The following is a 26227-nucleotide window of genomic DNA, read 5'->3' as shown; positions in this document are numbered from 1 at the left end:
TACACTTACAACATATCTCAGTTTGGACAAGCCACAGATCAAGTGCTAAAATATTGCATTAGTGGCAAGAATATTGGATAGTGCAACTATAGAACCGAAGATTACATGTTCTTCTGACAAGATAGTGGCTAGCTCTTGAAATCCAAGCATTTCCCTAGATAATGCTATGGAGACTTCTTTTACTGAATTTCTCAAATACCCACATAACAGATTGGGTAGAAGCATTAGCTGCTCCTTCAGATAGACCAGTGTTAATACAACTTTGATCATTTCAGAACCACTGCTTGTAATTTGGTACTTACAATTGTTTTCTTGTTTTTTTCAGCCACAAATTAATGCACTTTTTTAAAATTAACTTTCCCTAAAATGATCCATGATATCACAAACTCAATACTTAATATTTGTTAAAAGAGCTAATACACATAAAAGTATTTAACACATAAAAGAAGTTTCTGTGTACTACCTAAAACCAACAATAAAGTAAACTAAAATTCATTAGTGAATTCATTATGGTGTCATCTTTGAATTTTCCATTAGGCAAATTCAATCTCAAGTACATTACTGTCTGCATCTCCTGGCATCAAAGAGACATCTCAACCTTTGAATGTTAAGAGTACAGCTTACCATCCCCTTCAAGAGTACCTTCTAGAAAACCAATAGAGTAGAGTAAAGGGATTGAAAGGAAGAGAAGAGGGCAGGGAATGGGGAAGTACTGGGAATAAAATCTACCAAATTATGCCATGCCTATGTACAAATATACCACAATCAATCCCATTTTTACATATAATTATAGTTAATTAAGATTATAATAATAATAGAAGAGAGATCAATTGAGTAGAGCAAGTAGATCAGAGGCAGGAAGGAGGGAAGGGAAAGGGAAGGTACTTGGAAATGAGATCGACCAAATTAGGTCATGTGCATGTACAAAACTGGCATAATGAATCCCATTGTTATGTATAATTATAATGCAACAAAATAATAAATTAATTTTAAAAAATACCTTTTCTCCAGGCACTATCATAAACCTCAGCAGGGAGGCATTTGCTCATTTGTGTTGAACCATTCAAAAGCTGCAGAGGCAGGGCAAAACTCTTGCCCTCATACACACACATGTTCACACACATAAACACACAAAAATTAATATATTTATGTACATCCATGTGTATGTATTCATCACAATGCATAGAGAAGAAATTATTTCCTGCTTTTCCAGATGAGGGAATGCAATTTGGAGATAGCAAGTACTGATTCTCAAAACCCAAAATCTGACTCTGGGGGTTTGCGGGGTGTAGCTCGGTGGTAGAGTACTTGCCTAGCACGTGTGTGGTCCTGGGAAAGAAAGAGGAGGGGAAAGAGAGGGAGGGAGGAAGAGAGGGAGGGAGGGAGGAAGAAAGGAAGGAAGGACGGACAGACAAGCAAATAAATATTCACTCCAGACTGAAGAGCAGGGAACAGAGAATTAAACAGATACACCCCATCTTTTTAACCATCCCAGGAGAGACTTGTCACGTGGTTAAAAATCACATCAGGTGCCTTCAAAGGCAGTCTGGGGACCTTCTCATTGCATGCCCTCACTTGTAAGAGTTCTGAAGTCTGCAAAAAGATAAGAATCCACTTACATGTACTCTCTATGGGCAGAGTGTACCGCAGCCGCGTTGCTGTAACGCCACAGGACAATCGCTGATGACAGGACATCCAGAATGGCGTCAAACTAGAAGAAAGAGACATGACTTTAGTGGTTTTCCAGAGTTAATGGGGCATGATTATGAAGACACAGGAGAACTGTGCTGTGATTCAGAATATCTGAATGAGTGATTCGAAGCACTGTTTTCTGGACGCTTTGATGCAGCCATTCAAGATCTTCATGGTAAAATCTGGGGAGACTGGAGCCTCAGTACCCAAGTGCTGACCTGGTAGCAGCATCAGAGCCCCTGTGTTATTGGTGGGACTGCTGCCACAGGCCCTGGCTCTTAGCACTCTGGAAATGTGGGACAGGGTACACTGTTCTAGAAGATGTGGCCCTGGTTTCCCCAAGGCCAGTAAGATAATTTCAGCATTTTCCTGCATATCCCAAGCCAACAACCTTTTACTGGCTGTCAAAGGAACTGCTTTACCTGGGTTCAGGGGTAAGGATAGGAGTCACCCAGAGGCTCCAGGAAGTACACCAACACTTCAATATTGCATACAAAATTCAGCACTTTGTTTGAATAAGAGAAATGCAGAGAGAGAAAAAAATGGATGAAAGGAGAGGGTGTTCAGGGGAAAGGGGAGGTCTTGCTAAAGTGAAGGAAGAAAGTGTGTGTGTATACATGTGGTGTGTGTGCAGTGATGCACATTATTCTCGACAAACCATATCCTTCTTCAGATTCTAAAAAGAATCTGCATGCCCACCAAACATTAAATTCTTAACAACAAAGGGCAGAAGTGGGTTTGGGAACATGCACACATACCCTCAGGTACAGGAAACCCTACCTCTATGCAGAAGGGATGTGAAATGAGCTCTTCTGTGAGTCATCACACCATGTCACACTGCTCATCCAGAAAACTACAAGCACTGACACTTGAAGGGGCATGGGAAATTGTCACCCAATGCTTCAACATACTAACCCCAACCCTGTAAAAAGAGACCTGCTTTCTCTGACCAACTTCCCTCAGGGGGCAGGCTGAAAATTCAGGCAGTCCTAGTTGGGCTACAGACTGGCTTATTCCAATGTGAGTAGTATCAATCCTAACTCTCAAACAGCTCTGTCTACACCAGAAAATGCATCACTCCAGTACAGGCCAGGTCTACACACAACCTGGAAGAGAAAAAAGGACTGAGATTCCTAAAACACCCTCTCAACTAACCACTTTGTTAAAAATGTGGTTCCCTCCCAACTGTGCTTGAGAAATACAGTCTCATTGTAGTTTAATTCTACTGAATTATAATTTTTATAGAAGCTGTTTCCATAAAAGGTGTGTTACCCATTCCAACCACCCTCTTATTTGAGGGCTTAGGGTGAGACTCATGAGCTTAAGAAAATCGTGCAAAATTTCATGAAAGTACATTTCAGATTACTTACTGCAAACCCAAAAGCAGAGGCGCTGTACCTCATAACGGAGACAGCTAAAAAGAAAGAAAATATTATTCAGAATATTTTAAAACCTCATGGACAATTTCTCTCACTTGTGTGTATATCAATACATTTGATATGTCCTTTTAAACAGTGAAAAAGCTCCAAGAGAATAAAATTAAAAATTAACTGTCCTTGTAAAAATCTGAGAATTTTAAAAAATTGAGAGTGAAAGATTTCCAAACTCTACCTGCAAGAACTTCCCTCCCCAGCATGTTCAGAAGCACCCAAGAGCCAACTTCAGGATAAGCGTGCTTAAGTAGTTGTCAATCAAATGACTTCCGGAGACTTTGAGAATTTAGAAAGTGGTGATGGGGAACTGGAAAATATGCTAAACTTTCAAAGTGAAACTTCAACCATCCAAACTCCTCCCATAATAAGGTAATTATTATCTAGTAATCTAATGATATCTAATGTGCACATTATTGCTAACATACAAATTTTTTTTTTTTTTTTTTTTTGCCCACTGGAGTTTAATAGATATCAACACAGCTGTTTAAAAAAAAAGTGACAAGTGATCTCAGATTAAACAATAGATGTCTGCAGTTACTTAAAACATTTTATCCATATTCAAAAATTAGAGGTACGAGTCAATTGGGTGGCACATTTGTGTAATTATATTTTGTGCCAAAGCAAAGGCCAGCTTCAAAAACTATCCTCAATTTGACTCAATAAAGGCAGATCATAAAACAAAAGCCATATTCAACAAGCAACACCCACCCTTCAAGGAATGCAACCACCTCTGGGTCAGTAAAGCTTGGAAGCAGCTGGATCCTGAGCCTAGGTATTGCAAGTGAGCACAGGTGGGAGGCAGGCACAGAGGTCAGCACCTATATGGACTTCCATTCACCTCAAATGTCCCTTTTTAGGGATCTATTTGCCATCCAATCCCCAAGAACAGACTCCAGAAAGTCAACTGCTTAAGCTTTGTGCTGTGTGCCCCTGCTCCCAGCCACAAAAGGGCCACCCGACCCAAAGCGGAGCAAATATACTCCATTTTCTGTGATTTAATGATTGCTACTACAAGACAGCCTTGTTGGTCAATTTATGTAGTTACAATTGAAGTTGTAAACACTGGAGCTTTCATCAACCGTTGTTTGCTATAAAAAGACTGAGGAGCAGAAAGACAAGCCTGGGGTACAATCAGTAATGGAGACTAAAACTAGGGTACCCAATGTTTCTTAGTCCTCCCTGCAACTCAGCCACACTCCAGGGCTCAAGCTATGAGTGGACAACGACCAACTAAACCCCTCACCTTTCTGTCTTTGTCAGGAACAGCTCCTGGTGTTCCTGCTGTTGCTCTTACTAGAGTTCAGGGAGGGTCTAGAGCCAGCTGTGCAGAGCCTGGCTGTAGCTTTATCAGCAATGCAGTACTACAAGACAGTAGTTGGGTGGTATAAAAGGCCACTGGGCCTTCCCAAAGAGCATTAATTCCAGGACCCTGTCGACATGTGTATAAGAGGTAGCTGATCCCTGGCAGCACTGCCCTGAGCACGGGAGAAATGCCCTATGAAACTGGCTTACAGGAAGTGCTCAGTCATTGTTAACTAAACTGAACAAAATTTCATCATAGAAGTCATAGAGGGTATTTGGGTTTTCCCTTTATGGTCTGTTTTTAGAACATCTCAGCTGTGCTTTCTTGTCAGCACAACTGATAAGAAAGATCCCTACTAAAATCTTGCACAGACATTATCTAAATGGAATTCAAAGAGAGGTGTCAGGCCAGAGCTCCCACTCTGTATCCACTTGTGCTCTCCAGCCTGGGCACCAAGGACAACACACAAATAAAACAGAGCTCCCCTCACCTGTCATCACAGATCACCTGTTTTGTAAGTGGTTAGCCATGATTTTAAAATATCTGTATATGAGTAATTTATTTAGACATTTATATAGTAGTCCACAGATTTCAAAAAAGTGGACACTTACATAATTATAGTGAAATATGTAAGAAACTCATTTCATAAATCAGAAATCAAAGGAGATGCCACTAAACAGCCAACTCCTTGACTCTAGGGGAGCTCAATGTCCATGATTTTGAACACTCTAAATTATACTGGAGAGTTCTGCTGTGAGAATTATACCTGCCCAGTAGATGGATAACCAAAGCACAATGGAATATTAATATTCTTCTGTCCCCCGTGTACCATGGAAAATGCAAGAGTCCTTAACAGAGATGTATCATTTCCTTATAAATTGCCTCCATCTAATTTCCTTAATGACATGGAAAAGGAGAAATGCCAAAAAATTGCATGGGGAATCAAAAGTACACTGAAGGGCCCTTCACACAGCCTTGGCTCTGACAACTTCCCCGTGTGGCCAGGTCCCCAGGTTTGCTGTTAAATAACAGCAAATAGTCATTAGCACAGGACTCAAATGGAAGAGTTCAGATAGCCTTTGAAGATTATGAAGAGTATCAAGTAATAACTTCATTTTCTTTGGTCCATCATTCATCACAATATATCCTAATTCTGGGTTATAAATAATCTCAACAGACAAACAAAGTCAGATGGATTTAAACAGTTCTGTTCTGTAAGACTGCAGGGTAATCAATGGGGCATGTTGTTTTTGTTGTTGTTGGGGGGCAGTGCTGGGGGCTCATATCCAGGGCCTCTTGTATGCTAGTTAAATGCTGTATAATTGAACTATATCCCCACCCCCATGGGATGCTGAGATATTTCCAGCTTCCCACATGCTACAGATGAGTTTCACCTGGGCCAGGAAGATCACCCAAGGCAGAGATGATGTGTTAGGGGCCCCTGGAGCTCCATGCACATATGACTGAACATAGCCAAAAGCCACCATGGGGCCAACAAAGTTCAACATTGCCCACAAGGCAGGTATTAGGTTCAACAGTGGACAACAGACATGGGACCTGTCAACCTTAAATAATTATGCTGCAAACTGGCAAGATCAACAAAGAGAAGGGAAACCAGGAAACAGTGAAGCCGAGTTCTCCCGTGAAGGCTGTTCTTATCAAGATAGGGCACACAGAGCCCACAGAAGTGATAATGATATCACCAAGGCCGTCAGTATATAGGTCCAGGTCCTGTTTAATATACCCCGCAGCTGCTCTGGAATGAAGCCCCAGATATAAGCAACCTATCTTTATCTGGATAGTACTATTGCCAGAATTCCTTAGAGGAATCTCCAAGAATGTTTTTGATATTCACAGTAGAACCTGTCTCCATGCCTCATAATTTTGACATGCACTTAGGCTAGTGACCACCAAGAGCCTACAGGCATGCTATTATAGGTGGGGAACCTCATTCAATTCCCCAGGGAGCTGTGGCCTGGGCTTCCTCCTCTGCAGCTTTGCCATTGTTAGGCTGGAATTACAAAAATGTAAATGCATTCTTACCATGCTTTGGGGTCCTTTCTCTTTCCTCCCTTTCCGCTTCTCACTTTGGTATCAGGGATTGAACCCAGGGGCACCAAATCCCCAGCCCTTATTATTTTTCATTTTGAGACAGGGCCTAACTCGGTTACTGAGGCTGGCCTTGAACTTGCAATCCTCCTGCCTTGTCTCCCTAGCTGCTGGGATTACAGGCGTGTGTCACCATGCCCAGCCATCTCAGCTTTTCCTTTTTACTCCCAGTCTTTTAAATGTTCATAGTTATAATTCTTGGTGCCCTGCCCAACATCCAATCCTTCTCTTGGTGGGAGCATAGCAATTCTTATCTGGGGACCTGCACCCGCCCTACTTGAAGTGATATGGATAGGACGACATTTTGCCCACTCTAGTATATCCCATTAACTTGTCCCATGTACAAAGTGAATGATTCAAGCTGTCTAAATTTGATTTGAGGCAATAAGAATCTCTCCCAAGTTTGTCCATAATTTTGGGAAGAGGATGACTAAAAACCAAGAGCCATAGGTGGTGAGTTTGACATAAATGGGTAAAGACTACCTCAGAATGAAACCAACACAGAGAAAAAGGAAATTAAAGATCAGAGACAGATCAAAGCCCCAAGGACATCAACTGAACCTCTGCAATCAGGCTTGTTGGAAATCTAACCCTCTATTCCTCAAATAGCCTCACTCAATAATTCCTCAAATACATCATCCAATGATTCTTTCATTTTCTTAAGCCAGTTGTTGAGTTTCTATGACTTGCAGCCAAATGAATCTTAATACAATATACTTTGACCTAATAATCCTATGTCCAAAAATTTCTTTTAATGCCTAAAAAATGAAAAATGCTTATATACAAAATATTCATAGCAGGTTCATGTGATTTATAATAGCAAAATGATGAATGTGATATAAATGTCTAGTAGTAGGGTAATGGTCATGTATGGTCCATTTAAAGAATGGGCTACACATAGCTATTTTAAATATATATAAAAAACTTAATACTTATAGTGACATATTCAGCAAAATAATGAAATTGAAATAAACAGACAGGTAGTATGTTGGGTTCCATAGTTCCAGGGTGCTATGGGAAATGATGGGTCTTTTGGGACAGGGAATTCTGGCTAGTGCAGGTGCAAACTTAGCAAGGAGTTCAGAAGAAGCTTTGCTGAAATTTAAGCAAAGACAAAGGAGGAATCGAGTCAGCAATGTAGTTACCTAGAGAAAGAATCTTGCAGATAATGGAAAGACAATGCAAAGACCCTGAGATAGCCCTCATGGCCTCTGACTTGCCAGGTGCTCTAAGATGAAAGAGAACAGAAAGGCAGTTATGGGAGATTATTAGGATAAGATACAAAATGATGTGATATAACTAGCTCCACAGCTGTGCCTTAAAAATGCACCGAAAACCAGGGGGCAGGAAATTCCCTCAAATGATAACAGTGGGTAATTGTAGATAGGAATGTTTGAATAGATGCTTTTCTTTTTTACTTTTTGTATTTTCCACATTTCCTATAGCCATCATATTTGACCACTGGGAAAAAAAATAGTTTTATTTGCAGGAAAAAAAAGTTATCCAACTCATAACAATACAACCCGAGGTCTAAAATAAAAATAGCAGAAATCAGAATTTTGATGGACCTCCGGGAGTAGGTGCACTGTGAGCTTCATGAATGCTTCTGGCTGATAGGAAAGTACATTACCATACACATCTTCATCGCATCTAAGTTTCTAAAATCCATCTTCCTAGTCAAATGGCCTCCACAGTCAGGGAGCTAATGACCTGAACAGTTCAGGGGAGTGTGGTGGAGGGCCAGGCAAGCCAAGGTGTGGAACATAAGCAAAATGTCACTCCCAATCTGTGAGACCTCCTGCCTCCTAGGATTTCCCTTGTCCTACATTCTACTTTCATTTACACATCAGGGGGCAGGGGTTGAGGTAATAACAGCTATACTCCCAGAAGCACACAACAGACGTCTTAAATAAATATTTATACAGGTCTGGTTAAAAGACCAGATCTTTTTTTTTTTTTTTTTTTTTTTTTTTAACTAAGTCACACCAGGCCAAAAAGCACATTGGCTGGAAACTCAAATTCAAACAGAAAGACAGCTGGAAAATGAGGGGGACCCAGGCAACCCATTGTGAAGGCAAAACCAAATGCAAATCCCTCAGCTGAATAAGCAGCAGGCTTTAAAGGAGGGTCATGGAAGGTTGAAACAAAGAGCCCTGGAAATGCAGAGGGGAGTGTGCCAGCAAGAAAACCAAGGATCAATGGAGAGCCCCCTCAACAACATTAAACAAAGAATGCCAGTTCAATTGCTGGCTAGATTTACAGCAACAATGAGGACCCATCTGTCATTCTCTCCAAGTCAGGCAATAATTATCTTGAGCCTTAGCACTCTTTAGCAATACCCCAGGCCCCATAACACCTCCAAGTTGTTAAATTATATGACCAGTAAAGCTCTGTTAATAAATCAATCCCACTTTAATTAGACCGCCCCTATCACTCAGACGCCTGGCAACCACCTCGCCAGCAGTTGTGGAACTGACCCAACTGGAGGCCAGCTTTCTCTCGCCCACCTTCAGAGGCTCTCCTGGGCTGCAGAAGAGTAGGAACTCATAGTGGTCAAAAAAATGTATTTATCTATGTTCTAACTCACTTCAACAGAACTTCCAACAGCTTCCAGACTCTCTGTTCCATTCAAAATAAGATCATCAAGTATGACACAAATTAGTGACAGGTTGTTGAATTCCATAAAGAGGGGAAAGCTGTTTAAAAAAACAAATCAACAAAACTGATTAGTCCATGAAATCACTCATCTTCAGTTGCAACACAGTGACTTAACCTCTCATCTGTGTAGCCTAGAATTCTCAAAAGGGCTGTCTCAGGGTAAAATTCAGAAGTTGGCCCACACAGTATTATTAAAATATCAGATTTGGGTAGAAATTTTTTTAAAACTAGGGACTTCACATTCAACAAAAACAAAATGTGAAAAACCTGAATTTTTACTTCTAAAACAACTGAGATCAACACACCGATCTGTCTCCCAGCAGTGCCAACATGGTGCTTGAGGGGGCATGAGCTTGCGGGTGTCTCCCTCTCCTGCAGGATAAAAGCCTATCTGCCATTGTGAATTGAGCTGCTGTAAACATTGATATGGTTGTGTCACTGTAGTATGCTGATTATAAGTCCTTTGGGTATATGCCAAGGACGTGGATAACTGGGTCAAATGGTAGTTCCATTCCAAGTTTTCTGAGAACTCTCCATACTGCTTTCCACAGTGGTTAGACCAATTTGCAGTTCCATCAGCAACGGTGAGTGAACTGTTTTCTCCAAATATTTATTATTACTTGTATTCTTGATAATTGCCATTCTGAAGCTATGGAACCCACCTAAATGCCCTTCAACAGATGAACGGATAAAGAAAATGTGGTGTATATACACAATAGATTATTACTCAGCCATAGGAAGAATGAAATGATAGAATTTGCCAGTAAATGGATGGAACTGGAAACTATCATGTTAAATAAAAATAAATCAATCCCCCCAAAAACCAAAGGTCAAATGTTCTCTCTGATATGTGGATGCTAATACACAATAAGTGGGGGAGGGGGAAGAATAGAAGTTCATTGGATTAGACAAAGGGAAATGAAGGGAAGAGGAGGAGGATGGGAATAAGAAAGTAGAACAAATTGGACATAACTTTCCTATGTTCAGATATGAATATACGATCAGTGAAACTCCACATCCTGTTCAAAACCACAAGACTAGGAAGTTACACTTCATGTATGTATAAAACATCGAAATACACTCTACTGTCATGTTTATCTAAAAATAATAAATAATTTTAAAAAATCCAACCTGCCTCCGCAGCCTGGGCCTTTTGGTAGCTAGCTGACCCCACAGATTTTTGAATATGGAACCTCAGATGTAGCCCACAGCAACTGGAGAGAAAGAACATCAGTTTTATCTCTCTATCTGTAAGTTCCAGCAAAGCACCTACCAAACATTCACTGTGCTACATGAACAGCAGCCTCCAGTGTTTCTTCCTATAGGGTCCCTCAGCAAATTACAAAAAGTGGTACCATGAGCCAGTTTCTCAAAGCCAAAAACAGTCTTTGAGAGCACTGTCTTCCCTAGACAACCCTGACAACCAATCATTAACCCCAAACAGGTTATCAGAACTCTCCACTTACCCTTGGGGCTCTGCTCATCTGTAGACAGTCAGACCATGGGTGAGACTCCAGGTGGGTCAGGATTCTCTCCTCTCACATAGTCAAAAAATGGTCTTATACAATAAAGTGACCACCTGGTCCCTTCCCAAGACCCATACATACAATAATCTGTGTAATCCCCAGAAAGAGTGACTCAAAGAGGTTACAAAATGCCTCTCGAGCTGCTGCTGTGGGAGCAAAGAGTATCATTTGGTAGCATCTGGAACTCTTTTCAGTGAAAGATTCTTTTGCACTCAAATTTCTAACAGGAAACCCTGCAAAATGTCTTACTTCTGCCCCAGCCCATTCTTGGCACACAGTCAGGTTACTTTTATACACATCATATTCCATGTGACGATCAGATTGCTTATGATGGATAAGACTCCCCTACTCTGTCCTCCTCCCCTCAGGCTATACCTACTCAACCACCCAGTCACATGGGCCTCCCTGATAACCTCCCCACCATTAGGCTTGGGCTTCGGCCCTCTGCCTAGAACAAACTTACCTAGGGCTCCACTCACCTGCCCCTCACTTCCTTCAGAGCTTCAAACCCATCCTGGCTGCCCTATTTAATAGTGAAACCTGCCCAGCACTCCACTCAGCTGCCCCTTATTTTCTCCTCCATGTTTCTTAATCCAGAGCACATATGCTCTACCACATTATTCAATGTACTTACGTGTGAAAACCTGGTGTATCATGTATCCACCCATCACCCCTTAGAAAAGAAGCACTACAAAGGCATAAACTTTGATTTTTTGCTCCCTATCGCCTCCCACACCACACGTCTAGATCAATGCCTGAATGTTTGCAAAGCATTCAGTTTGGTTGATCAATTGCTTGCTTCCTTGATTAGAATAACATCTTTCCTCTTAGCTCCAGCTTGCCAGGAAATGGTCTTCAAGGAGAAAGCAGACAGAACCAAACACCAAAAGACCCAGGTGTATTACCAAGCAATCATTTCCTAATCCAAAGGAGCAGAAGCTATCCTCTCTACTGACTCTCTGTAAGGCAGCGGGGAGCCTTGAGGCATCTGCAAATACAAAGACCTACGGAAAGAGCAAGAACTAAGTAGCACAAGAGAACAAAATAGGAAAGAGAGCAACCCAGGACAATCTCCAGGGTAGACCAGAGAGCCCTGGCTCCCTCAATGCACACCCCATGTTAGCTCTGCTCAGTTAGCATCACGTGGAAAGCACATGACCCCCCATCCCAGCAATCAGAATCTCTGGAACACTGGCAGGATAGCTGCCACTTCCCGGGGAGAGTTCTGGAGTACAGAGTTCTCAACCCAGGGACCAAAAGCCAAGATTTCAGCTTTTAATGCTGAAATTACTTCAACACCACCACACCCTTTCATTTTGCTTCTTGTACAGGCCAGAAAGAAAGAGGAGAAAGAGCCCTTGAAGCCAGTTACTCAATGAATGTTTATGGACTATCCTCAGTGGAGTAAAGAACCCACCCTCATGGCTGCTACATTCATTCCAAAGAACTAGCAGCCAGAGTGAGGTCCTTACTGAATGTCATTCCCACATTTCTTTTTGGTGTTTTGAGTTTGGGGGTTTTGCAGTACTAGGGATGGAACCCAGGGCCTCATGCATGCTAGGCAAGCTCTCTACCACTAAGCTACACCCCAGCCCCATATGTGCACATTTCTTTTTTGTTTGTTTGCATTTTCGGGATATCAGGGATTAAACTCAGGGGTACTCAGGCCACTGAGCCACATCCCCAGCCCTATTTTGTATTTTATTTAGAAACAGTTTCTCACTGAATTGCTTAGTGCCTCGCTTTTGCTGAGGCTGGCTTTGAACTTGTGATCCTCTTGCCTCAGCCTCCTGAGACACTAAATGGGATTACAGGCATGTGCCACTGCATCTGGCCATATATGCACATTTCTAACACTTGCTTTTACACATAATTTTACACAACCCTGTGCTGTGCTTTCCATGATGCCAGCACAGCTATCAAGCAAGTAGCCCAATGCCTGTGTGAGGGAGTCTGAGGGTATCCTCAGACTACACTCAGCACTGTCTAGACCAGCATGAGTAGCAAGCCTAAGCTCCCCAATCATTCTCTCACTCAATAAATAAACACTAAATGAGTACCTACTACATGCCAAGCACTGTTGAATGAGAGGAGGATACAGCAGTTACTTCCCAACAATTTGATGAAACATACCTTTTAAAACTCTGTCTTTTCCTTAATTGCAGAATACTGCTATGTAATAAGCATTCATTGGAGAGGGAAATAGAGATAAGAGGGAAATTTACAGAACAGAAGCTTCATATTTGATCATCTCCAGCCTTCTGCTCTGGGTACCTACCTGTGTGGCTGTAAGGAATTTAAGGATTCCAAGTAAGCTCTCATCCTTAGTCTATTATTTCCAACTTGGCTCAGCATCTCTCCTCTGGCACCCAAAGCTCCTGCCCCTACTGCCTTCATCTTTCAGCACACAAAATGATCCTTGTCTTCTCCCAACAAGTGTAAAGTCAAGGGTTGAAGCATATTCATCTTTAGCCCCAGGGCCAATAAAGGCACAAGTACATTGTTGGTGCTCAACAAATGCTTAAGAAATTAAAATGGACAAGGCTTGAGAGATCTCTGAACATCAATAAAAATATCTAGTTGTTAACATAAAATGATGAATTCATGCCAGAACCTAAAGTTAATGCTGTGGGCCCTAGAGCAATAGTGTGGATATTGTCACCAAGGTCATGCTCCCATACACCAAGGTCATCTTCCCTGGTCTGGTGCTTCTGGTACCATTCTGCACACTGAACCTCTTTAGTTGAAGGCTGCTAAGGGAACATTGAAGAACACAGCATATTGTAAGGAAAAGGAATATATTGAATTAGGCTTTAAAGACTTGGCTTAAAGAAATGGTGCTGAATAAATATTTACTCATTTGAGCTGAATCAAATCATTAGAAGATCATTAACATTACCACTCTGGGAATAAAAGTTAAACATAGTAGAATAAAGCCTTTTTTCTCTCTTCCTTCCTGCCATCCTCCTGAAAGAAAACCTACCAAAGTAAGACAAAGCATAGAAAACTAGGGAAAGAATACAGTCAATCCCCAAAGCCCTCATTTAGAAACGATATCCACATTGGGGCTGGGGTTGTGGCTCAACAGTAGAGCAGTCACCTAGCATGAGTGAGGCCCTGGGTTTAATCCTCAGCATCAGATAAAAATAAATAATTAAATAAATAAAGGTATTGTGTCCAACTATAACTAAATTAAAAACAAACAAAAGACATCCACTAACTAAAGTGTAGACTGTACTGGGGGAAGACGTTGAAAGCTCACAACATACCTCATTCGAATCTGAGGTATGACTCAGGTTTTCACAATTAGGTGGCACCAAACAATTACCCTCTCATGCCAATACCTAGTGTGGGAGTGAGCTACAGCATTTGCTCCTGAGCCCTTTCCCTTATTCCACACACTACACAGTGAAACCTAAGAAGTAACTGCCAGCCAGCCATGGGTACAAGAATCAGGCAGTTGGAATGTCAATGGCATTGTCAACAAGGGGAGCCAAGGCTTCCCTGTCAGCCAGGCGGCCTTTTGCTTAAAAGGCAGAAAGATGTTACCAAAGGCAGACAGATGGGGTGTAAAGTGCCCTGAGGAAAAAATACTCAAAGCTGCCTGCTGCTCCCTTCATGCCCAGCTCTCCCTAAAGCCACAATGATTAGAACCCTGAGGTCCTGAAAAACTGGTAAACATAACTAGGGAACCAAAGAGAATGAAGAAGTGAATTCAGCAAGGCCCCCAGACACCAAGCCAATATACGAATACCAGTTATTTCTATATAGCCATGAACGTTAAGAAAGTTCAATTTTAAAAAGATACTATTTAAACATCATACAAATAAAATACTGAGGACTAAACTAATGAAACTAAAACAACAATGCTCAAGACCTCACCTAGAAAAACAACACACTGGATGACATGAGACTAAATGTAGGGACAGACACACCATGTTTATAGACTGGAAGACTCAATATTATCAATCAAAATCCAGCCAGTTTTCCTGGGAGAGAATAAGATAATCCTAAAGTTTACTTGTAAAGTAGAGAGTCAAGAATAACCATGATAATCCTAAACAACAACAACAAAAAAAAACTGGAAGGTAGTCACTACTAGATATCAAGATTCAAAGCTATAGTTAAAAAAAAAAAAGGAAAAATGGTACTGATACAAGGATAAACAAAAAGATCATAGAACCCAAGATCCACACACATATGGCCATTTGATTTACATACAAGAAAACTACATACCTAATGTATACTGGGAAAGAGTTCTCGTCATTTTAAACTGTTGGGTCAATTAGACATTCACATGAAATCACTGAATCTTGACCCTACCAAACACCATATATAAAAACGTACCAATCTGAGTGATAGATTTAAATACATAAGGCAAAGGATGACATTGGAGACATCTGAAATAGTGGAAAGTATTTTAATAATCCTAGAGGAAGAAAAAGTCATAAACAGGACATAAATGGAAGGTAGCAAATAGAACTGCATTAAAAGACCCCATTAAAAGAGCAAACAGCAAGCTATAGAGTGGGAAAAAAATATTTATAATACTTTACAACTACCAGGGGACTTGTATAGAGAACTCTAAAGAAGTTTTACAAATAATAAGAGAAAAATAATAGGAAAATGGGCAAAAGACTTAACTGGTTCTTCATGAAAGATGATACACAAATGACTAATAAGCACAGGAAAACATGTTTAACTTCATTAGTAACCAGTAACCAGGGAAAATACAATTAAAGCCACACAGAGATAACACTAAATACCCAGAGAAAGCTAAAGAGGGTGATCTTTTAAAATGTTGAATTGAAACCCTCAAAAACTGGGAACAAAAATTTAAATTGATATAAACTTTTTAAAATGTAATATCAGCATCTATAAAAGCTGATCATATTGACTTAACCATTATACTCCTAGATGTATGCTCAATACATATACATATGGATACCAGGAGATACTTACACAAATGCCCACACCAGCATTATTCATGTTGCCCCAAATGGAAACAACCCTAATGTTTGTTCATAGTAGAATGGATAAATTGATCGAGTATTCATCTACTGGAATACTACACAACAATGACTATAAATGAATCACAGCTAATCACAATTATATACATGAACCTCAACAAATAACAAGACCACAAAAGGCAAACACAAAAGCATTGATTAGATTATCTATTATTGATCCTGTTTGAATAAACTTGAAAAACAGATAATGGTCTGTGGTGGTTGAAGACATGATAGTGGTTATATCTGGGGCCGGTGACCAGAAGGGGACATGAGAAGAGTTTCTCAAGTAGAAAGATAAGTGAATTTGAATGATGACTACACAGCTGTTTTCACTGTATGAAGATTTATTAAGCTTCACAATTTTGATCTGTGATTCTTCTCTGGGTCTTTAATTTTTTATATGATATGTGCAATTATTTTTTAAAAAAAGCTCTTAGACTTTTTTGGTAATTTCATTAAAAGTCAAGAAACAGATGGCAAATTGAATAAAGAAGAAGATTAATTCCATTTCTACCTATGACAACGGTAGAAATAAAAGGAATTTTTAAATGCTGAGTGTTGGTGAAAGTATAAGGATGCAGTATCTTTTCTGTAGAGAAATCTCTTTATAAGACAAATTAGAAATATTTATCAAAATGTAGCATACACATTCTTTGAACTCAGCAATTATACTTTAAGAAATATATTCTGTACTTGTGTTGGCACAGATGCCAAAAGAAACATTCAAGTATGTTTATTATAGATACATAAAAGCAAAATATTAAATCACTCCATTAATAAGGGAGTGCTTTAATGAAGTAGTACATATCCATACCACAGAGGTTATTAAGCTCTTGAAAAAGATAGATGTGTAATGCGCAAAATGTAGTAAGTGAACAAAGTAAGGTCATTAGTAATTGTCAAAGCTCATATGTGTGGGTACATGAGTGTTCATGGAAATAAAATTATATAAATAAAATTTTAGAGAAGCTACAAAAAAAAAAACAGGGGTGATGATTACTTTAAAGGAAAGGGAACAAGAGTGCATGGTTGAAAGGATGTTCTCATTCCACTTCAAAACCTATTGTATGCTTTGGATTCTCTTCCTGTGTATGTTGTACATGTACCTGTATGGATTTCCCAGGTGAAAATACAAGTCCATGCACCACAACCAAATAAAGCAGCCTAACCATGGGACAGGACACCGGCAATCAGCTTCTATGGAGTTGCTTGCCAACACAGACAAATTTTATTTGGCCAAAAATAGCTTGTACAGATAGGGATTTAAGTGGCTGACATCTTAGACTACCTAGGTCTGCTCTCAATTTATAGGATTAAAAATCAAATACGTTCTTCAATATCCACAAAGTAAAATTAAAATAGTCAGGAATTTCCCAAAATTAAAATCCCTAGGACAACACCTTTCTCCTTTTGCAATAAAACTTTTCCTTCCTGGTTGAGGTCAATGTTAGTGGTGAATCAAGGAGGAGGAGGGAGAGGGACAAATGCAAATATTTTCAATGATATTACTGTCCAGGACATTTGCTGAGGAGATATAAAACCCAGACAATATTCTGCAGTGACTAGGAAGGTCAGATCTCCATTTGGCTACATTATCTCTTTTATTAGGTGTTGAAAACTTATGTGGTCTCTTTTTTCAAATTTGCCATCACATCCTAAGCAGTTAACTGCACAATCTTAAGATTATTCTAGATAAAAATATAAAACTAGACTCAAATAAAATTTATACTATAACTAAAATAATTTTCTCAACAAATATGCCTCAATTTATTTGAAATCATATGTCAATGGGTATATTTTAGGGTAACCTAGATTTATCTTATTTCAAGTATACTGTCAGCTTTCATTAACTTGAGCATGAGTCCTTATAGATTATACGGAAGTAAAAATGGGAATAAAAGAAAGAAATCTGAAGTCTGGTTTCCAAATCAACAAATGCATTACCTATCCATATACCCTATGTATACTCTAAAGTGAGAAGAATACAATGACAAAGAAAAGACATCACCAGATCCATCAAATGACCAACCCAATATCACAAGAGAAGCCTGGGGAATCAGTTACAAGAACAAGTATGAAATACACAAAAGTGAAATTATAGATACTCTATGATGTCACTTTGTTAAACAACCCAGACTGAATTCTAACAGGATTTTATAGCTAAAGAGCTGTGTTTGGGGCATTTTACATGAGCCAGGACAATTTCCCAATGATATTAAGTTATAAATCAAAGATGAATCAGTATTGATGCTCCAAAGGAAAATAAAGAGAGTCATGGTTTTTCTTGATCCAATGACAATAATTCTTCCTTAGTAGCACCAGTTCTATTTCCACTCAGCACTAATAAATAACTCATAACTAGGTATCAAGTCAGAAAATTGAAAGTCTGCAAACTCTCTGCCATGGTTGAAGCACCTACCTCATGGCTTTTCAAAAGGAGTTCCTTAGACCCTGTAGATTTAAGTCTTCCCATCCTGGCCCCATTTCATTTCAATCACAGCAACTTCCTTATCTTCAGAATTAGAATTCTGTCAAAGATTTACCTGCAGAAATCTAGCAAAAAAAGAACCCACTGTATACCAACCTTGTAAGAAGAATGAATAATGACGAACCAGAAACAAAGAGAAAAACAAAAATATTCCTACAATAGAAAATCTATGAAATATTTGGGTAAAGATCAAAGACTTACAAGCAATATATGATAGAAATATGATGGCAGTATTCAGGACAGTGGTTACCTCTGGAATGGGACAGTGACTTGCAGAGGACATGAGAAGGACTTGTCAGGTGGGAAGATGAGTGAGTGTGAGTGTGGTTACACAGCAAAGCTCACTTTGTGAAAATTCATTAAGCTTCACAACCTACCCACATTCCCTGGTCCACATCAAAACCCCTGCTACAATTACTATCCAATAGGAAAATAAGGCTGATGTATTTCTACCCTCAAAGATAGTTCTCAGAGACATCTATCAAACACCACCATGCAATGGGTACCATGACCCTCAACTTCAATGCCAGGTAATCCTTTACTGGGATGCACATGTATGCAGAGAGTGGACAGTCATTAAGCATCTTTTTTCATTCATTCTTCCTTCCTTTTTCTGGTAAAAGAAGTTCCCCACTCCTTTTTTAAAATTCTTCTTCTTTGAGGCAGGGACTGGTCCTTCTCAGTAGCTAAGATGACCCCATCCTCCTCCGTTAGAGGAAAGTACATGACCTGACTGCAGCATATCTCACCCCCCTGGACACAGTGACTGGACAATCAGAATCTTTTTTTTTTTTTTTTCAGAGAATGAGAGAAATGATGGGACAGAAAAGGTTTTTCTTCTCCTGATATATGGGAGACTTTTTTTGGGGGGGAGGGGCAGGCAATTCAAGGCCACTCATGTAGAAAGCCAGTCCAAGAATGAAGCTGACACAGAAGAAAGAAGAAAAGAGAGGAAAGGAAGGAGGGAGTGAGAACTGAATTCTGACATCATTTGAGCTCACGGATCTGGCCAATTCTATTCTGTAATACATTCTCATTTATTTTGCTTATGCTAAGATGAGGGACTTTCACTGCTTATCCTGGAACTCTCAACTGCTACAACATACATATATCTCTTTCAATCAGAGCGCCTGATGCTCAGACTTCATACTACTCCCCTCTCATCTTGGCATCATCCAAAGATAAATTAAGAACCAATTCACAAGAGGGTTTCTTCAAATAAGCTCCCTTCAAATTATAGACACAGGCTCAGTCTTAAAAATCCAATTACATCCAATTCAAAGGCATAGACACACCACCAATATGTAAAATCCACAGCTAAGGGGATGATGGCTGAAATGGTATTGCCTAGTTAACCTCACTTTGTTTTGACCCATTCTCACAATAAAAAGTTCATCCCTAAAGGCCAACTAGGCTGTGGTTTGACCATAGCACAAGAGCATTTCTGCTATCTCACCCCCATTTGCCTCTTCCATGACCCTTCTTCCCTACCACTGTAAGGGGGACAAAAGTCCAAGATACTGAAATAATTTCTCCTTTGGAAAAAATATCCAAATAATTCTACTTACAAAACCTATTTTCAGCAAGTTCTAGAGTATCTATGTCAGGAGTTCCCAAAACACCCCCAAGTTTTGTGAGTCACCAGAAGGACTCCCAAGACTTGGCATATAGTCATATCCATGACTAAGATTCATTATAACAAAAAGATATAAAGCAAATTGAGCAAAGGGGAGAGGTCCATGGACAAAGTCTGGAGGAAACCAAATGGAAGCATTCAAGAGTCCTCTCCCAGAGGAGTCACAGAAGACAGGTTTAATTCCTCCACAGGTTATGACAACAACTTGTTCAAAACTTTAGTGATCAGGGATTTTAGGGGCCCTTTTACATAGGTACCCTCCACCTAGTAACTACCAAAACTCCAGACTCCCAGGAGGAAAACACGTGTTGAACATAAACCACATGGGTTGCACAAACAGTTTAGGCTCAGTAAGCCACTTTTATTTGGAGAAAATTTATTTTCTGAATAGGCAACTATTTACTAGCCAAGCTCCCAAACACTACCAATAGCCAATAAAGCAAGCAAGCACTTTTAGGATAGGCAATCTCCAGCCTGCTCCATTAGCCTTCTCTGCACAGAATCACAGCTAACTCCTCTCATTAAAAAGAGAATGGAACCCTGAGACAGAAGCAACTTATCCAAAAATCACATAGTAAGGCAAGAACTGGCACTCAGGTGTCCAGATTCACAGAGAGAAGATGACATCGTCACTCCCAGATACACACATCTTCCAGAGAAGTCAGTTCTCTTCAGAGGCATAGACTACAAGGAATGGAAATGCAAAAATGACTCTTCTCAGTCCACAAATTCTCCATGGCAACATTAATTACATCCATTGCTTGAATGTTTCACTGATAGAATAAATATAATTTTTAATATCCTTCCACAATCCATCCTTTTAGGAAAAAAAAGTCTCCAACTCTATTATATTTTAAAATACCCAGTTAATTACCACTTTAATTAAAATCATACATTTTCATTTAAAGCTGGAAGAGTCCTTAGAGATGGTCTATCTAGTCCAACAGCCTTATGTAACAAAAAAAGAAATGGTCCAGAGAGGGAAGCTACTTGACGGAAGCCTGGTCATCAATGTGTCCAAAACCAGGGCAAGAATCCTCCTGTCCTGACTTCCAGTCATATGCCCATCCTAGCACATGTTGCTGTCTCCCCCCCAGGGCAGACTGTCTGACAACAGAAAACTATAAGCTTATTATACACCCTTAAGAGCTTAATGATCTAAAATGAATTCTCAGCAAGGAAGCCTGTACAGCCTTGCAAAGAACCAATAATCTTCAAATTGGAGAGAAAAATTATTGTTATCATGGAGAAGATTTCATATGACATTTAGATGCTATTTATAATGCATCCTTTTTAAAATATACATGGTTACCCAGAAGCACAATGCAGTGCTGAGTCCGCAAAGATGCAACATGCCCCAGACATCCAGGCTCCACAAGCAAAGCTGCTGGACTGGCCACCAGGGACCTTTCACACCCTGTCTAGCCTCTAAGCAATTTGTGATTCCTTCAGGCTCAATCAGCCTGAAAGAAAATTAAGGAGCTTATTTACATGGCCAGAGGAGACAGCGATTCAGTCTTCCCGGGACATCATCATCATGACACCACGCACAGAGAGCCACAGAAATACACGACTACAGAGGACTAGTCATTTCTCTACAGAACAGATTCTCATTGTGTATGTAATCCAGCAACTAGAAAAATCTAAATGAGGATAGTGTTTCCATTCTAATTTGAAATACATGTAAAATAATAATAATAATAATAATAATAACAAAGCTGACGGATGAAAGTCTAGAAGGTGACATTAAAGGTGTACTACTACAAAGGTATAAATCAAGGTTTATCTACTGGGGACACTTTCGCCCCCCCCACCCCAGGGCGCATTTGGCAAAGTCTGAGACATTGTTAGTTGTCATGGGGAGAGAAGATGACAACTAATATCTAATGAGTAGAGGCCAACTTTCCTGTTAAATGTCCTACAAGGATCATGACAGCCCCCAACAAAGAATTATCCAGCCCAAAATATCAACAGCATTAAGGTTGACAAGCTGAAGTGAACAGATAAAGACCAATCGACAGCTCTTGATGGTGTGTGGGAATAGATGTGATGCCCAGAGGTCTATACTGTTCTAGTATTGAATATGATGATGATGGAATCATTACCATAATTCAAATAATCAGAGAATTCCATTTCCCAAAACATTTAGAGTTTTAGTTGGAATATTTTACTGGGTTTTAAAATCTTTTCATTTGTGCATTAAAATTATACATAGTAGTGAAATCCATTATTCCATATTCATACATGCACATAATTGATCAATCTCATTCCTTAGTACCTTCCCATGCCCTCTACCCTACTCTCTCACTTACTCTACTATTACTGATCGCCCTTCTATAGTTACTATATTAGTTAGTGCATTCCTTATGATATATTCATACATGAACATAGCACAGGTTTGGTAGATTTCATTACTTCTCCAGGCCCTCCCTTCCTTCTGCCCCCTACTCTACTGGTCTCCCTTCTATTTTCATATTTCAGTTTTTTAAGGCTTGTGTCCTTTCATTCTGCAAAACTTTGAATGTCTTTTAGCTCCAATTTAGCCATTATTCTTGGGATGAAGCTGCAGCTCTACCTCCATACTGGGGCCCAGGAAGCGAAGGGCCCCAGGGTAAACTTTGAAAAGGGACCCACAGTGCAGAGCTTGCCATCATGGATCACGTGGCCTACATTCCAGAGCCTCCAGTTTCCACTCAGCAGTTTGTATTTTTAATTATGTTTCTAATAATTTAGAGTAAAGCTTTATGAAAACACTGGTAAATCAAGACACTAATTAGGAAGAAATGAAACCTGTATTACCAGTGACACAGCAGATCCAGATAACCTAGGAGAAGAGTAGGTGATGAAAGATCTGCAAAGCATGAATTTATAGAAAAAGTAAAATACCCAAGCATTAAGAGTAAAACAGGACCATGGCACAGACAAAGCCAAAAATTTAGGAATATGTGTTCAAACGTCACTTTCTCTTATTTAGTTCTTGTCTTTTGGTGTTCTTTCTTGCACCAAAAACACACACACAAAACAAAAGAGGCTGGGGCTACAGCTCAGTGGCAGAGCATTTGCCTAGCATGTGTGAGACACTGGGTTCAATCTTCAGCCCCACATAAAAATAAACAAATAAAATAAAGGCATGCTGTCCATACACAAGTACCAAAACAAAACAAAACAAAAAAAGAAACCTCACAAATTTGGATGAAGAAATCACCTGAAGGCCAAATGGGAGGATAATTAATTAACAGGATTAGAGTGCCTTTAGGTGTCCATTTAGAGTCATTATCCACAGGATATTGAGGCCAGATCTGATTGCACAAGTGGATAAGTTTGGGGAGCTTTAGGTCCCCGTTGAGAGAAAGAAACCCTAGGTTAGCCAGGAGGCCGCCTGGGGGATTATGGGAGGGATGGACCAGGAACCACCCATGATGAGAGGAGGGAGGTGAGTTTAGAGATGGGGCCTCGCCAGTCTCTGTCATCACCTGTTTGAGGGCAGTTGATGATAGACAACTCAGGGGGTTGTCTCCACCACTGGGTAAGCATCAAGGCAGGAGCCCATAGAGGCACTTGTGTGCCTGGTGCTGGGACTGCATAGAGAAGAGAGAGAGAGTAACCCAAGGCTGGGGGTCAGTCTCACCAGGAGTAGTTCCCTGATTGCCCTCAGAAGTCAAGACTCCCTAGTATTCTGGGACCTTATCTGGAATGTCCAATGATGGGTGCGGAGAGGGCGTTCCACAGAATGGAGGGCCTGGTTCCACCATGGGATCCAGGTTGGGGTCTGGGGATGCTCAGTGACCCTCAAAGAGGGGAGCAGGCATGCCGGGGAACCCGATCCCAGGTTTTGGCACCAAAAATAAAAGGAAAGTGAGAAAGCGAGAGACGGGGTGGGTAAGAAATGAAGGACCTAGACCACCTCACCCCCTCCATCTCTTGTTCTCTCACTTTCCTTTCAGGCTTGACCTCCAGGAGAGTCTCCAGGCTCATGGGGGGTCCAGGGATCCACCCACACAGTGTTGAGTGGGGAATAGAGGAGTTTTCCAGAGAGGAGCAGGAAGGAGGCCCTGGGGCATGCCTGTGCATAAGAAGTGGGAAAGCACAGGAAAGGAAGTATAGGAAACAAAAATCTCAGTGAGCGCAGTGAGGTGAGAACCAGAGGGAGAGTGCTGAAGGGTCAAGGGAGGAGATTCAGGGTGGTGGGCTACAGAGGGTCTCCAAGAACAAGACTCTGAGGAAAGGGCAGCAGTGGGGAGAGGAGGCACAGGGGACACGGAGGAAGAATAGAGGGGATATGTGGATTTTGAAAACTCCTGGAGATTGTAGAGGAAAAGATGCTAAAGAACGAGGTTATGGATAGTGACCTGCCTGTGAAATTCTACAGTGTGGTTTTAATCCGCAGAAAAGCCTGGCCCTGCTGTATTTCTCACTAAATAAGGAAAATAAAAATGCCATTAGGGCCTGTTGCAGCTATGACTGGAAAAAACCTGCATCCCCAGTTAGGAGGGCTTGGTCCCACCTGGCCTACTTTTAGCTTGCAAAATAAGCTTCTCCAACACAAAAGGACCACGCATTAAGTGGCAGTAAGAATTTTAACCTTGTGCAAATGGCCCAGCAGGATTCCTTACCAATCAGACCAATGCCTCTGAGAGGCCAAGGCTTTCTATTTCAGAGAGAAAGGTCTCCCACACAAAAAGGAACCCGCAGGGGAGACAGATAATGGCCTGGCCTCTCCTGAGTCTCTCTGCTTACAAAGCTGAAGGCTCTAGGGCCAGCAGGGGTCACACCTTTCTCATGATCTAATGTATTGGCAAGTATTTTCAAGTCCCAAAGAGAAAGGGCAGACTTGGCACCTTGCAAACAAGCCCATCTCCCCTCCCCTGATGCACAGCTACCTTCCTGCCCCTGCTATCATCACTGTCTCAGGAGGGAAGGTGGGGACAATCCTGTTAAACCTCCTAAATCAAGCTCACAGTAAACAAAGATGGTATTTACTCCCTGCTAATATGCTACAGAACCAACTCTTCCTAAACCTCCAAAATATTTTTATCTATGCATTATCCCATCCCATCCAAGAGACCATGTGAATGTCTCAATTCCCTGGCCTGGAAGCTCCCCACAGGTCATGCCCATCTTATTCCTATTTGTGAATCTCTGCTCCAACCTCACCCTAGCACTAAGCAAAGGGGACAGCACAAAATCCAACAGATTTTTCCTGAACTTAACGAAGGTGGCTGCCACTTTTGAGCATTTGGCACACTGACACACAGCTGTCATATATGCACACATGTATACACACACACATGAAGAAATGTATGGCACTGACTACAATTCAACTCCTCTCTGGAACCCAAATCTACCTTTAATCTCTGTGACATGCCTGTGTGCCAGCCAAGATCCCAGCAGGGAATAGAAATCACCCTCAATAGCAAAAATAAAGAGACTTTAACTTATTTTAATATGTGAGGTGAAGACAGCAAAACTGGGATGTTAAGTCACCAGAAAAGCACACAAGTCGGACTGGAGTGACAAAGGGAGGAAACAGTGTCGCCTGGGACTGGCAGGAGGTGGCATCCTGCAAGGGTGCTGCCTAGGAAGGAAGTTATCCTGGAGCTGCTATGGTCAGAGGTGCAGAGCCTAGCAGAGATCTCCCCCGCTGCTCCTCTTTCACCAGGAAATCCCAGCAGGTGTCCCTACTCCTCAGGCCACACCCCTCTCAGCTAGAGGCCTTCCCCAGCCTCCATCACCTGCCCAGGCCAGCCAAGCCTAGTGCCCACAGAATTATTTACTTCTATCATTAAGAAAAGGAAATTACAACCAAATGACTTTTTCAACCCTCTAATTTTTCTATTTTTGATAATTTGGTTATATTATTTTTATAATTTAAAAATAAAGAGAGAAAGTAAAGTTCTCCAATTAGCTATGCAGGATTCTGGCAGGCTTTCAGTGAAAAGTCTTGAATCACAAAATTTGTTAACTCCAAAAGAAAACTCCACCAATAGGTTCTGTTCACATTATTTCCTGTTCTGGATTTGCCGCATTTCAAAAAGATGACTCTCACCAAAGCCAAACAGAAGCACCCAGACATAACCACCTATGGAAGGGAGCAGTTTATTTATGTTAATACCACCACTGTGCTGCTGGAGCCTTTCTAGAACCAGAAATGGAATGTGTGATGTTCCTGTTAGCCAGCTATATTTCCAGGTTGCTATCCATTTGAATAGTGAAGCTAAATGTTATGTAGTGGTTAGATTTTGCATGTGTAATGTTGCATGAAGCCATTTGGAAGATTAATTTGATAACGAATTGCAAAAGGCATCAGACAACACCTCCCCATGGCACAGTTAATATGAAGAATACTTGCACAACCAAAATAATATCAACA

General features: G+C 40.7%; 1 protein-coding gene across 1 annotated transcript in view; it reads right to left on the bottom strand.

Annotated features, from left to right (window-relative positions):
- The window catches only part of Tmem163 (transmembrane protein 163), a 198332-nt gene that overhangs the window by 69727 nt on the left and 102378 nt on the right, over positions 1 to 26227 (bottom strand). The window contains exons 3-4 of the mRNA XM_026379696.1: positions 3063 to 3106; positions 1620 to 1711 (exon numbers count right to left, since the gene is read on the bottom strand). Of these exons, the coding sequence (XP_026235481.1) occupies positions 1620 to 1711; positions 3063 to 3106 (136 nt within the window). The remainder of the gene's footprint in view (positions 1 to 1619; positions 1712 to 3062; positions 3107 to 26227) is intronic.

This window comes from Urocitellus parryii, chromosome 1 (genome assembly GCF_045843805.1).
Source record: "Urocitellus parryii isolate mUroPar1 chromosome 1, mUroPar1.hap1, whole genome shotgun sequence".
Taxonomy (NCBI): domain Eukaryota; kingdom Metazoa; phylum Chordata; class Mammalia; order Rodentia; family Sciuridae; genus Urocitellus; species Urocitellus parryii.
The sequence above is the reverse complement of the archived record's forward strand: the minus strand, read 5'-3'. Positions and strand labels throughout refer to the sequence as shown.